The following is a 14,080-nucleotide window of genomic DNA, read 5'->3' as shown; positions in this document are numbered from 1 at the left end:
TTTGTATAGTTTTTCTTTTAATGTGTATGAATGTTTTGTCTACATACCATGTATGTACTTGGTGACTGGGCCTGGAGTTTGAATGGTTGTGAGTCACACTGGGTGCTAGGACCTGGTCCTCTACAAGAGCAATGAGTGCTCTTAACTGCTGAGCCTTCTCTCCAGCCCCCTAGTCCATCTTCTTGAAGGAACATTTTAAAACCCAAGTCCCTCTTCTCAGGGGAAAACCTTAAAAGTTTCTATGGCTTTGGGTAGGGCCCCCTTCCCTGCATTGGAGACACTTTATAAATGGAGGCTGTATTCTGCAAAGGGGTGGTTACAAACAGGGTTTTGTGTCTGCAGGTTGTAAGCAGCAAGATAGTCATGCTACAGTAATCACAGGGAGGCAACCCCAGCATATCCTTAGGAAGGCAGAATGGCTGGAAACCATCTTGCTTGGTAGTGAGCAGTGTAGCACCATCTCCCACCTCTACCCTGACCCTCTGAGGGCCACAAGGCCTCAACAGTTAGTGCACAACAGCAGAACTTTGTCATGAATACCGCAGCAAACCTGACCCTCAAACAAACCACAAGCTACTTGTCAATAGCACGTGTGGCTATTCTACTTACATTAGAATCCATCTGGGTTATTAAGGTCTCCTCCTTGAAGTCCAGCTCAGCCATTTCATCCAGCTGTTCCTGGTGTGCACGGATGATCACCTGCCTAGGAACATGTGGAAGAAACTGACCTTTCTGGTTTCCCATACTCAGGGACAGCCTTTGGAAATTGAGCCTCTGCCCAGTATGGTAAGGTCAGCTGGCTACTCCTTGCTTTCTCCTCTGTTCTGTTCTCAGAACTAGTCAAGGGATTAGGGAGTACCCATATGATACAGGAAGTATCTTGTCCCTGCTTCCCCAGCTGCTTCTCAGGGGCTGCCTGTTTCCCATGGATTCCCTGAAAGAGGCTATCAAGCTGTGACAGCTGGGGAATATGGTACAAGGTTTGTTCTTATTTCTACTTGGGGCGGGGTAGGTGAGGGGAAGTCCAGGACCAAAGCAGGTCAGGGCTAAAAGCTGAATATCTACCTTTGGTCAGACTCTGATGACTAATTAGAGAACACAGCAGGAGCAGCAATTCTGCCCACCGAAGAGGCAAGCAAACTGGAAAGGACATGGGATGTTGAGGGGCTTAAGAACAAAGCCCAACTTACTGTGCCTGCTCCAGCGTAAGTGGACAGAGGGTCCCTGAGGCCTTGAGAGAACAGCTGGGGACCACAGGAGAGTCTGATGCTAAGCACTTTGAGATTGGCCTGTGCTTGAGCCACAAGATGTCCTCGTAAGAGGGCTTGATGGAATCTGTGGAGGAAACAAGCTCCTGCCAGCTAAACCCTGCAGGATGTTTTCTGTCCTGGGCCCAGGGACCGCCAGCTACATCACTACTTGCTGTACATGAGGTGAGCAAGGGTGTAGAACAGGGTGCTCCAGCATGTGTGATAGAGCAGGGCTTCCGAGGGAATGACAAGGAGCCCCCCAGTCCAGTCTCCTCAGCACTGTCACCGTAGGGATCACCACCCACGTGACTCTGGGCCACGCGCACAGGCCTTCTGCTCCGGCAGGCCTCCCTATGGGGCAGTTTGTCAGGTGAGTGCTGACGGATGGGTGATGGGGAAAGAGCTGGAAGATCACCACTAGGCCGATTGTCAGGGGGAGATGAGGACAGCCACAGGAGCGCAGTTGCTGAAGATACTGGCAAGGCAGCCTCCTGATTGTAAGGGGGTACTGTGTGCTCCACTGTGGGCCCTCCTATGATCTCAGTCAGGAGACTATGCTCAGCTCTGTCCTGGGCAATCTGCTCCAAGGAAGAAGAGTCCTGACTGGGTGTCTCCAAGAGGGACATAGTGAGAGGAGCCATGAGTCCAGAAGCATTCGCAGAGCCCATATATAACTGCTCTCTAGAGTCTTCTTGGGACAGAGCACTGCTGTCCACTGTTCCTGCTGCCTGAGTCACTCTGTCGTCACTGACAGCTCTTTCATCTGGGGATAGTGGCAAAGACAGCTCATTTTCTGGGGATGGCAAGCTGCTCTCAGCCTGCCCAGGAACCTCACTTCTGAAGGCCTCAGGTCTAATGTCAGAGGCTTGAGCTCCACCCATTTCTTGGTGATGCACAAAATCTATCTGTGAGGAGGGTGGCTTTTGGGCCAAGTCGTCCTTGGGGGAAGGTCCTGAGGAAGCAGAGTCTTCCTCCTTGCTCCAGTCTGAGCACACCTTACTTGGGCTGTGGCTCTGGCTGAGTGCTCCTCTTCTGTGGCTTATGATGGGGCCTCTGGAACACACCCAGCTGTCAGTTCCTCCCTCGTCACCATCCGTCTGGGAGCTGAAGCGCAAACATTGCTGCCTTTCTGTCCCCTGCTCCTCAGGGCTGTGCACCTTGTTCTGATGAAGGAAGAAAGAGCTTCTGCTCTTCTCCAAGGTGCTCCTCTGCACGTGTGAGAAAGAATCCTCACTGAAATCACTGTCGTCCAGGTCCTCAGCCTGGGCTCCATCATGGCTCTCAGGATTAGAGTGGAGGGGAGAAACGGTCTCATTTGGGAGCTGACCTTCGGAGGGCCTATGCTGACATAAAAGCCTTTCTAGTGGCTGGTATTTTAGCTTCTGCTTGAGGAGTGGTGGCTGCTGAAACTGCTGGTGGTAAAATCGCAAATGTTCCTCCCTTTCCTTCTGCTGGGGAAGGGGGTTTGTCCAAGCTTCAGGGGCAAGCCTGGCAGATGTGCCCACCTTGCTGTCCTGACTGGTTTCTAAGTGGTGGCGGTTGCCAGGAAGCTGAGCTCGGGACAGTAGCTGCTTCTGCACTGGCTGCACCGGCTGTACCTTCTTCCCTCTGGCAGGCATCCTGAGACGCAGTACGCCTTCTCTGGGGCCCGAGGCCCTGCTTTCCCACACAATGGCAGTCTTGTTGCCAACTTGACTTTTCTCAGAGCACAACGCTGCTGACTCTTCTACTCCCTTTTTGATCAAATGGCCAGACCTCACAGTTCCTTTCCAAAGGCTAGGCTTTGCGTCCCACTCTGGGACAGGACTCCCTAGGGAGCTATCCCTTTTACTGGGGGTTTTAGGTTCAGAGGCAAAGGGGATATTGGGAGCATGGCTGGCCAAAGGGTGGGCTTTAACTCTTGTGGGGCTTGGGGCCACAACAACTGACTGCTGAAGTCCCAGTTTAACTTTTTTTGGGGAGCATTTGTCCCCTGGCAGGGCAACAGGGGAGCTCTGAATTCGTTTTGGAGAGGAGTTTGCAGATGCCCGACTTCGACTGGTGGCTGAAGTCCAGCACTTAACGCCTTTCTTTAGTTCCTTCACCCTGCAATATAACCAGTTAACGTTAACTATGTATTCCGTCTGTGAGTCCTTTCCTACAGATCTCAGGGAATTGAAACAGCAAAGGAAAGCATGGCAAAGACGGTGGGTGAGCTCTTTCTTTAGGAGAGTTTTATGGAATACTCTTTTTTAAATTTATTTATTTTCTGCTTTTTCGAGACAGGGTTTCTCTGTGGCTTTGGAGCCTGTCCTGGAACTAGCTCTGTAGACCAGGCTGGTCTCGAACTCAGAGAGATCCGCCTGCCTCTGCCTCCCGAGTGCTGGGATTAAAGGCGTGCGCTACCACCGCCCAGCTTGGAATACTCTTTTAACTAGGCAAAGATGTGTTGTTTGTTTATGTGATGGTCTGTGACATCTGTCTATGTACAGATGTGCTGCATTTGTTTCACCCTGCCTGCCTAAGGCACCTGATTGCCTTAAAAAAAGCTGAACGGCCAATAGCTAGGCAGGAGAGGGATAGGCAGGACTGGCAGACAAAGAGAATAAATACGAGGAGAAATCTAGGCTCAGGAGAGAAGGAGAAAGAGAGGGAGACACCCAGGGCCAGAAGTCAGGCAGCCGCCAGCCAGTCATCCTTGGAGACAGCAGGAAAGTAAGATATACAGACAGAAAAAAGGTGAACAGTCCTGCGGCAAAATGTAGATGAAGAGAAACAGGTGAAGTTGTAAAGGCTAACAAGAAATGAGCCTAACCTGAGGCCGAGCTTTTGTAACTAAGAAGTCTGTGTCATGATTTGGGAGCTGGTTGGTTGGTGGACCAAAAGAAAAAGCCTGGTACAGGAGAGAATAAGAGGAAAAGGTACATTCCCCTTTAACATGTGTTCCCTACTGCACTTGAACTAAAGGAACAGTGCCTTCTGAGAAGATAGCATGTCCCCACTTGAGGGACAAGCTAGGAATCAGAATCATGCTATGTTCATGCAGGGCCTACCATGGCTCCTGAACATAGGCCATAGGAACTCATGTCTACTCTTTAGCTGGAGTCCCAAAGACAGCACAATGCTGGGCTTCTCTGAGAAGGTGAATTCCCCTAAATCTGCTGGTCAGATTTACAAACCTAAACCAGGCAGTGGTGGCACACACCTTTAATCCCAGCACTCCAGAGGCAGAGGCAGGCGGATCTCTGTCAGTTCGAGGCCAGCCTGGTCTACAAGAGCTAGTTCCAGGACAGGCTCCAAAGCTACAGAGAAACCCTGTCTTGAAAAATCAAAAAAAAAAAAAAAAAAAAAAAAAAAAAAAAAAAAAANTACAAAAAAAAAAAAAAAAAAAAAAAAAAAAAAAAAAAAAAACCAAAAAAAACAAAAAAAACCAACCAACCAAACAAACAAAAACCCCAAACCTAAAGATCCGCAGATTGTGCTAGCTCCACTAAGGGAAAGATGACATGTATTCCCAGTATCCCCTAACTTAGTACTACTGACAATCTAACTGGGTAAAATTCTTTATTTTAGAAGCTCTGTGTATTGGGAGATGTTTAGCAACATCTGTGGTTTTTACCCACTAGATGCCAGTAGCACCTCTCTCAGTGATGACAATCAACAATGTTCTTACTTCCGGGGGCTGGAGAGATAGCTCAGAGTTTAAGAGTACTTGCTGCTTTTGCAGAGGATCTTACAAGTTTGGTCCCCAAAACCCACAGGGTAGCTCACAACCCTCTGTAACTCCAGTTTTAGGTGATCTGATGCCTTCTGACTTCTGGTGGAACAGGAATACATGGTGTGCATATATATACATGCACACAGGCAAAACCTTTTTATAACATGTTCTTGCTTCTGTAAGAGACTAACTGTACGTAGAGGTAGGAGGGATGCTGTTAGATACCAAAGTCCCTTCAGAGAGAAGCCTGCCAAGCAGTTAATGGGTGCTGGCTTTAAAACCAGTGAGATGGTTCAGTGGGCAAAGGCACTTGCTGCTAAGCCTGACAATCTGAGTTTGGCCTGAGGCCCATATATGGTAGGGTACTGACTACCAGAAGTCGTCTTCTGACTTCCACATATCCCCACCCCCACACCTCCTGCAATTTTTCTTAAAGAGGTGCTACCTCTGCCACCAACTTTTAGTAATTCTTTGGGAAGTTCCTCCCCTTCTTTGGGCCTTTATCTTTAGTGACAGGTCCGGACTGGTCCTTTCTGAATGTACATGTTCCTACAAACAGCGCAGAGGTCAGCGGAGAGAAAAGTTTACTCGAGCGCACACACTAGGTTAATATGCCATTCCTCGTGGACACTGAGAAGCTACGAAGGCATCGATTCATGAATGGCACATGTGCCATCTTTCCCTTGTCACACCACAAAAGTGGGTTCATTGATCGTATTTTTTTAAATGCTAGTATAGTAGCTCCAAGAAGACAGCTGTGGAGTTCAATGTCAGATCACTGTATGTTTGAGAGCCATGTGCAAAAACACAAGTGACCCCCACACACAATCTGACATTTTTTTCTTTTTTGGTTTTTCAAGACAGGGTTTAACTGTATAGCCCTTGCTGTCCTCGAACTCACAGAGATCTGCCTGCTTCTGCATCCCAATTACAGGGACTGAAGGCTTGTGCCACCATGTCTGGCACAACTTGACATCCTATAGCCAACTTACCGGTCAGCATAACGCAAGGTATTCAGTGTGTGTTCTGTGGCTATGTGGCTTGGTGAGATGTTGGCGATCATGCAAGTTTTGGCATTGCCAATGAAAGAGTCCTTCAGGACCTGTCAAACCAAGAGACAGGCCAATGAATAATGGGCATATTGATTACTTATGTATGAAGATGCTGGCCATAGCTTTCTCTGTTCACAAAAGACATTTTACAAAAGAAACACATTAGATTGGGGAGATGGTTCAGTAGTTAAGAGCTCTGGCTGCTCTTGCAGAGGATCAGGATTCAATTCCCAGCAGCCATATGGTGGTTCACAACTATCTATAATATAACTTCAGTTCCAGGGGATCTGAGGTCCTCTTCTGGTCTCTGTAGGCGCACATATGGTGCATAGCATAAACATATATGGAGACAAGACATACACATGAATAAAAATAAATCTAAAAAAAGAAGGAATAAGAAATGCAAATAACTAATAAACAAAGCAAAAGGTACTTACTAGTAATCAGAGAAACACAAATAAACAACTAGAAAAAACTAACATTTATGGTGCTGAGGAGACAGCTCAGTGGGTAAGAACCTGCATGAGGACAGGAGTTCACATTCCCTCATGTAAAAAGCCAGAGCTGCTGAGCAGTGGGGACGGGAGGGTTGATGGGAGCTGCTGGCTACCAGCCTTCCTCCAGGTCCAATGAAAGATCATATCTCACAGGAAAAGGTGGAAAGGAAGTGACAGACGTTGAGGTCTTCAGGCCTCTGACTGTACATGGGTGAAGATACATACAACTAACTCATGCTCATACACAGCCCTGCACACAAATGAATATAAAGGAAAATAGTTTAAAAAGGAAAACCCAGCATTTTAGTACATAAGCTTAAGAAAGTCTGGTGAAAATGTGCCCAGGTTAAGGTCCAGAAGTGGGAACCTCCCTTACACACGCTGATAGTTAACTTTAATTGTCAACCTGATTAGATTTTAGGGTACCCGTTAACTTCTACTATTTTTTTCCCTAAGTGGCAATAAGATCTCCCTATGAACCCCTGGCTTGCCAAAAACTCACTACCAGGCTGGCCTTGAATTCATAGAAATCTGTCTGCCTCTGTCTCCTGAGTGCTAGGATTAAAGATGTGTGCCACCATGCCTGGCTCTATTCTATATAAATTATTGACATTCTTTTTTAAAAGTAGAAGTATGTTTTCTGGGGATAAAAACTTATTTAAAAACAAAAAGTTAAATGTCAGAGTCAGGAATGGTATCCTGAGTTTCTGGTTAAATTGTGTTTGAGCAGAAACACTCAGGGCTGGAAAGATAGCTCAGTGGTTAGGAGCGCTTTGTGCTCTTCCAAGGGTCTCAGTCTCAGCACCTATATTAGGTAGTTCATAACCCTCTGTGATGCAGTGCCTTCTTCTAGACTCTGCAGGCACCTAAACTCACTCCGCTACATTCCCATCTGTACACACACATACACATAATGAAAGAGAGAAGTCACATTCAGTGCAGAGAGCACTAGTTCTGACTACTGAGAGTTCTCATCCGAGGTCTTCCTCCTGCCCTCCCCACACCCACTCTATCTTCCACTGTGTACAGGACCTAAGGTTGAAAGGAGCTCAAGACAACACAACAACTTTCACATCTATTTCCTCCTAGGCAAATCCTTCCCCACGCTGCTCCTCTGCAGCTCAGAGACCTGGTGCCTTTCAGTCATTTTCATGACAACGGAAAGTAAAAGGTTTCTTTATATGTATTACTCAGAATACACATGACTGGGTCTGGTAGTGTGGGTCTGTAATCCTGCTCAGAAGACTGAGGCAGGAGGATACCAAGTTCAAGACTCAGTAACCCTACTAAATTTTTCCCAGTATTGAGAATTAAACCTAGGATCTGGGGCATATCAGGCAAGTGCTACCACTGAGCTACCCCGCCGGCATATTCCCATTGTTTTGTTGGTCAGGGGGTGGACAGACAGGATCTCATTATGTTGCCCAGACTGATCTCACTGGGCTCAAGCAATCCTCCTGCCTCAGGATCTTGAGTAGCTTCGGGAAGATACCACCACCCCTGCAGTAAGGTTCTTCACACTGGAAGAACATTGAAAGGTGGTATCCTGGTTAGCTTTGTCAACCTGATACAGCCGAGTCATCAGAAAAGGAGAGACAGGGTTTCTCTTGTTAACTGCTCTGTCTGTCTTGGAACTCGCTCTGTAGATCAGGCTGGCCTTGAACTCACAGAGATCCACCTGCCTCTACTTCCGGAGTGCTGGGATTAGAAGTGTGCACCACCACCAGGCCAGAAGGGAGTCTTAATTAAGGGATTTCTCAGATCAGATCTGCCTGTGCGTAGGTGACTTGTTAACTGAGGTAGGAGGCCCCAGGTACATGAACTGCACCATTGGGCAGGTGGTCCTGGTTTATGGAAAACTCACCTAAACACAGGTCTGGGAGCGAGCCAGTAAGTGACAATGCTCCATAGTTTCTGGGTCCCTGCAGTGACTCTCCTCAGTGGAGAACTGAACCGGACAGAGTATCTTTATCACAGAACAGAATGAAAGTACAGCAGGCGGTAAGAAGAGCCCTGCACCTTCTTAGCACTACAGCTGTCCTGGTGCTGCATATACCTCTGAGGACACTGAGAGCTCCTGGAAGGAAAATGACGCCTAAATTCTGTCTCCCCACTGTGTTTAGCATCACGTCTTGCTAGTAGTGGATACTTGACTAAATTAACAAAGTAATGGAGGAAGGAACAATGAGTGAACCAGAATAAACTCAAGGCTTTTGTTTAACGTTACCTGGGTCAATTTGCTTTGCCTAAAAGGCGTATGGGTGTGTTCCTGGTCCAGTGCTCGAATACATTCTTTCAGCTGTAAAGTGGGAGAATAAACAACTTATCAATATATCAATATGACCAAAAAAAAATGTGGGGGACAGTCAAACACTGCATCCGTAAGAAGTTTCTTTCTCTTTTAAAGTTTATTTTTATTTTATATATATGAGTGTTTTGGCTATATGTATTTCGGTGTATCGTGTGTGTCTAGTGCCCACACAGGCCAGAAAAAGGCATCGAATCCCCTGGGACTGGAGTTTCAGACAGCTGTGAGCCACCATGTGGGTGCTCGGAATTGAACACTAATCCTCTGGAAGAGCAGCCAGTGCTCTTAACCTTGAGTCATCTCTCCAGGCTGGGAAGCTTAGTTTTCTTAAATAAAAGCAGTCAGCAGTTAAGTGCTGGCTGCTTGCTGATCAGCAGTGGTGTACACCTTTAATCCCAGCACTCGGGAGCAGAGGAAGGTGGAGCTCTGTGAATTTGAGGCCAGGCTGGTCTTCAAGTTCCAGGACAGGCAGGGCTACACAGAGAAACCCCGTCCCGAAAAATCAGAGTGCTGGCTGCTCTTCCAGAGGACAGAGTTGGGTACCTAGTACCCACACAGGGCAGCTCACAACCACTCGTTAGCTCCATCCAGCTCAAGGGTATCTAACACCCTCTCCTGTCCTCTTCAGACACCCAAACATTGTGGCACACATCACACACACATATAAATAAAACAATAAAAGAAATCTTGCCGGGCAGGGGTGGTGCATGCCTGCCTTTCTTTCCTTTCTTCTCTTTCTTTCTTTCTTTCTTTCTTTCTTTCTTTCTTTCCTTTCTTTCTTTCTTTCTTTCTTTCTTTCTTTCTTTCTTTCTTTCTTTCTTTCTTTCTTTCTTTCTTTTCTTTCTTTCGTTTTTGGAGGCAGGGTTTCTCTGTGGCTTTGGAGCCTGTCCTGGCACTAGCTCTGTAGACCAGGCTGGTCTCGAACTCACAGAGATCCGCCTGCCTCTGCCTCCCGAGTGCTGGGATTAAAGGCGTGCGCCACCATCGCCCGGCATCTCGGTGCATGCCTTTAATCGCAGCATTTGGGAGGCAGAGACAGGTGAATCTCTGTGAGTTCGAGGCCAGCCTGGTCTTATAGGTCTAGGACAGCCTCCAAAGCTACAAAGAGAAACCCTGTCACAAACAAACAAGCAAAGAGGCAAACAAACCACACTCAGGAAATTCCTAAAAGAAAGTCAAATGTCCTGTTGTTTCCTGTTCAATAAGTAAAACCAAGCAACAACGGGAAAACACTATCCTGTGCTATCTTGCTAAGGACCCTACATTCAGAGGCTGATTCTAGATTAGCTGAGTCCATGGTGAAATTGATAAACCCAGGAGACCAGCCTGGGTCCAAAGTCCAGGCTTATGTGAGGTAAACCTGGCTGACCTATTGTTTCCCTCCTCACAACAACTGACGTGCTCAGGGAGAGAACACACCGAAGCTTCTTGTCCCTCTCTCATACACGTACACCTATAGGAATAAATTCAAGTGCAAATTTGGATATAAACTGATGGGAAAGAGAAATTGAGCAGCAGAGAAGGAATTGTACTGTCCTGTTTGGTTTTTGTCAATTTGACACAAGCTAGACTCTAGCTCTAACTGTTAGAACTATCCGGGAAGAGGAATCTCAACTGAGAAAATGCCTCCAACAGACTGGCCTAACAACAAATCAGTAGGGCATTTTCTTCATTAATGAGTGATGTGGGAGGGCCCAGAGCACTGTGTGGATAATCCCATCTCTAGGCAGGTAGTCCTGGGTTGTGTAAGAAAGTAGTTTGAGCAAGCTAGTAAACAGTGTACCTCCACGGTCTCTACCTCCAGGTTCCTGCCTGAGGAGCTCCTGTCTTGGTTTCCCCTGAAGATGGACTATAACCTGTAGGCCAAATAAATCCACCTCTCCAAATTGCTTTTGGTCATGGTGTTTCTATCAGAGCAGTAGAAACCCAAGTACTGAGCAATTGCTTCACACTACCATCTCCTTTATTTTTCTTTTAATACTATTATTATCCGTGTGTGTGCGCACATGTCATGGCATGTGTGTCACGGTGCACAACATAGAGGACAGAGGACAGCTCAAAGGAGTTTGCTATTTTCCTACCATGTGGGTCCCAGATGTCAGGCTAAGCAGCAAGCACCTTTAACTGCACAGCCACCTTCCTGGCCCTGGTAGTTTTTCAACTATTGAAACTGAGTGACAAGCAACTGAAAGATATACTACTTTTTACGCTTGCATCCTTCAAGTATACTTTAAATTTTAGGGAGCAAGAGAAAAAGCTTTCTCAACTATTTAGCAACTGTAGAAACATTTCTCTGTCTAACTGGTAGGGAATGAGGAAAAGAGGCAAGGGCAGACAGAAGAACAGCCCAGCACTGTGGAGAGGCTGCCCTGCACTTGCAGCCCCGCTCAGGACGCCCACTGTCAGGGGACAGCCTGTGTGTTTGTTGCCCTTCTGATTCTACCAGACTCACCAACTGGCTTCATATTAGGGTAAAATCTCTTTGGAAAAAAAAAAAGGATTTTTAGATTCCAAACAAACAACTCACAGCCAGAAGACTCTGATTTATTTCCGCGCCTTCCATCTTTGTCTGTCTGTCTGAGTCCCTGGCATCTGCTGCTCTCTCACTGCCAGCCAGATCAATGAAAGAGATCCTAGAAAAAAAGACACAGCAGGAACGACTTCTTTGGGATTTTGGTTTATTTCCGTATTAGTGACATTTTGTGACCTCAGGAAGAAAAGGAGCAAGGCTTATCCTCAGGAAATAAAGGGCATTATTGTTAGTCTTCCAAAAACATCACAAGATTCTGATGTGTCAGCTGGAGCCAGCACTGCTCACTAAAACATTTCCATTGGCTCTGCTAGTTATGAGGAAGTATGACTGAAATTAATAAAGCATTTCCCCACAAGGGTAAGTGACCATAATGCAAATCAGTTAGGTGACTACTTAGATAATTAAATAGAAAGTTTTATTGGCTGTTTTCTAACAAGAAAGGATGAAAAAGAAGAGAATGACTCATTACTCAGAGGTGAGACAGGCTCATCCATCAGCGTGGCAGAGTTTGCTAAGACAGCACCAAAAAAGCAATGAATGTATCCAATTGTCTTACATCTTCTTCGAAGAAGAATGGATTCCCCCACCCTCATTTATGGCCTGCAAGCTCTCCGAGGTGCATTCCTTGCTGTTTCTCTGCTGATACTGTGTTTCACGTTAGAAGTAATCGATGTCCCTTTTAATAACTTCGGGTTGACCAACAATAGGTCATTACTTCATGGTTAATCAACTGATGGCGCTTTATACAATGATTTATTTCAGGGTTAACAACACTTACTCTATATCCATGCAATGAAGATCCACAGTGGCAGAGTGTCCCATTTTGAGCATGTATATTTCAAAGTTACATATGGAAAGGCAGACAATGCAATGCTCAGTGTAGCTCCAGCTCACCTGCCAAATGTGCTCTTGGCTGAATCTTTGATCTGAATTTGGATGATAGCATGGGATCGAGAGGAATCTGCATTGACACCAGTGGCCCCAGTGCTGCGCTCCTTGCTGCCCTTTAAGATCACCTAAAAATAAAATGCACATGATGGCTTTCCTCTGGGAGAAAACAAGGTCCTCTGGCTCTGGAAAGTTGGCTAAGTAAGCAGCAGAGACCAGGCATGTAATTTTGTTAGCACACTGCAGTGTTCGGTGTCCAGGTGGAAGTGTGCCCAGACACTAAATCATACAGAGTAAGTACCAACAACAGTGAGAACAATGTGGAATACTAATCTTGTGGGAGAACAGTCAATGGCTCAAGAGCTAATTTACTTCTTAATCTTATGCACTCTTTTTAATATCTTTGATGGATCTTAGCCTAACCAAGATCCCCAGGGCAAAAACTTGGCTCCAGAGCAAGGTCTTAGAGCCTTTCATCTATCTTAGTGACTGGAGTAAAGGACAGAAATACATCACAGAATGACTGATCACATCCACCTGCTCTACCAGGATGCAGGGATGGAGGAAGCCAAACCTGATGTTCAGGAAGAGGGAAATGAGTTATTTCATGTGCCTGTAACTCCCCTTGACACCAGTACTCTCTGACCTCTGCCTGGAAGTCAAGACTAACTAGGATCTTTTGGTCACAAAGGAGTGGAGGATGGGAGAAGTCTCAGGCCTCCAGCCTCCAAGCAATGAAAATATAATCATATATATGAACATGTGTTACCCTCATTTAAAAAAAAAATTCAGACAGGCTCTCACAATGTAGCCGATGGCTTCCAACTAGGCATATTCCTTACTCTGCCTCCCAAGTACTGAGGTCATAGGTTTGTGCCATGGCACAAGCTCTGCCACCATGATTTTGGACAGAGAGAGAAGTACTGATTACAAAGAATAAAAAAAAAATTAATCATTATTTGAAAGAATCCTCATAATAGTCTAATATGACAAGAATAATTACTATGCCAAATTTACTGTTGAGAAACAAATTCAAAGGCGGCTTCTTATAGACAAATAACTGTCATGTGGTGGAGCCAAAGCCCACATTCAGAATATCTGACTCCAGCGTCTGTGTGGTTTCTACCATGTGCCCACACTGTGAGCACTTCAGATAAACTTGTTTATTTCACAGTGGATTAAGAGTAAGAAAATCCTAGCTCATCTCCTTCCCCAGTCTCTCAGAATTTTAATTTATATCACGTTGAACATAGTCAGGTTTTCTACATTAAGAGTCCAAATATTGACAATCAAATTCAACAAGCTTCAAAATATCAAGTAGGGGCAGGGGCTTTAATTTTCTTTCTTTTTCTTTTGAACCTGTCCTGGAACTAGCTCTTGTATACCAAGCTGGCCTTGAACTTACAGAGATCTGCCTGCCTCTGCCTGCCTGCTTCTGCCTCTGCTAGGATTAAAGGCGTGTGCACCTTTTTTTTTTTAAAAAAAACTAATTAAAAATAATTTCTGGGCTGGGAATACAGTTAAGCTGGTAAGATTGGTAGAGTGCTTGTGCTAAGCCTTGGTTTTGAACCCAACACTGCACACCCCACAGTCCTAGCCCTTAGAAGGCAAAGGTAAGAGGATCAGGAAGTCTAAGGCCATCCTAGGTTACATGGTAAGCTCGGCAGAAACCAATCTGATACACTTGAGGTCCTGTTTCAAAAAACAAAAAGAATTTCTCACTCTTAATCTCAGCACTTGGGAGGCAGAGGCAGGCAGACTTCTGAGAGTTCAAGGCCAGCCTGGTCTACATAGTGAGGCTCTACCGAAAGAAAGAAAGAAAGAAAGAAAGAAAGAAAGAAAGAAAGAAAGAAAG

The 14,080-nt window shown here is 45.9% G+C and overlaps 1 protein-coding gene across 1 annotated transcript in view; it reads right to left on the bottom strand.

Moving 5' to 3' along the window:
- Kif24 (kinesin family member 24) overlaps positions 1-14,080 on the bottom strand; it is a 67,833-nt gene that overhangs the window by 2,196 nt on the left and 51,557 nt on the right. Inside the window, exons 7-12 of the mRNA XM_050156118.1 lie at positions 12,232-12,353; positions 11,332-11,437; positions 8,724-8,795; positions 5,940-6,049; positions 1,191-3,335; positions 610-703 (exon numbers count right to left, since the gene is read on the bottom strand). Of these exons, the coding sequence (XP_050012075.1) occupies positions 610-703; positions 1,191-3,335; positions 5,940-6,049; positions 8,724-8,795; positions 11,332-11,437; positions 12,232-12,353 (2,649 nt within the window). The remainder of the gene's footprint in view (positions 1-609; positions 704-1,190; positions 3,336-5,939; positions 6,050-8,723; positions 8,796-11,331; positions 11,438-12,231; positions 12,354-14,080) is intronic.

The sequence above is a fragment of the Alexandromys fortis genome, unplaced genomic scaffold (genome assembly GCF_014885135.2).
Source record: "Alexandromys fortis isolate MF-2015 unplaced genomic scaffold, M_Fortis_MF-2015_v1.1 scaffold_92, whole genome shotgun sequence".
NCBI lineage: Eukaryota > Metazoa > Chordata > Mammalia > Rodentia > Cricetidae > Alexandromys > Alexandromys fortis.
This window is presented reverse-complemented; position numbering and strand designations above follow the sequence as displayed.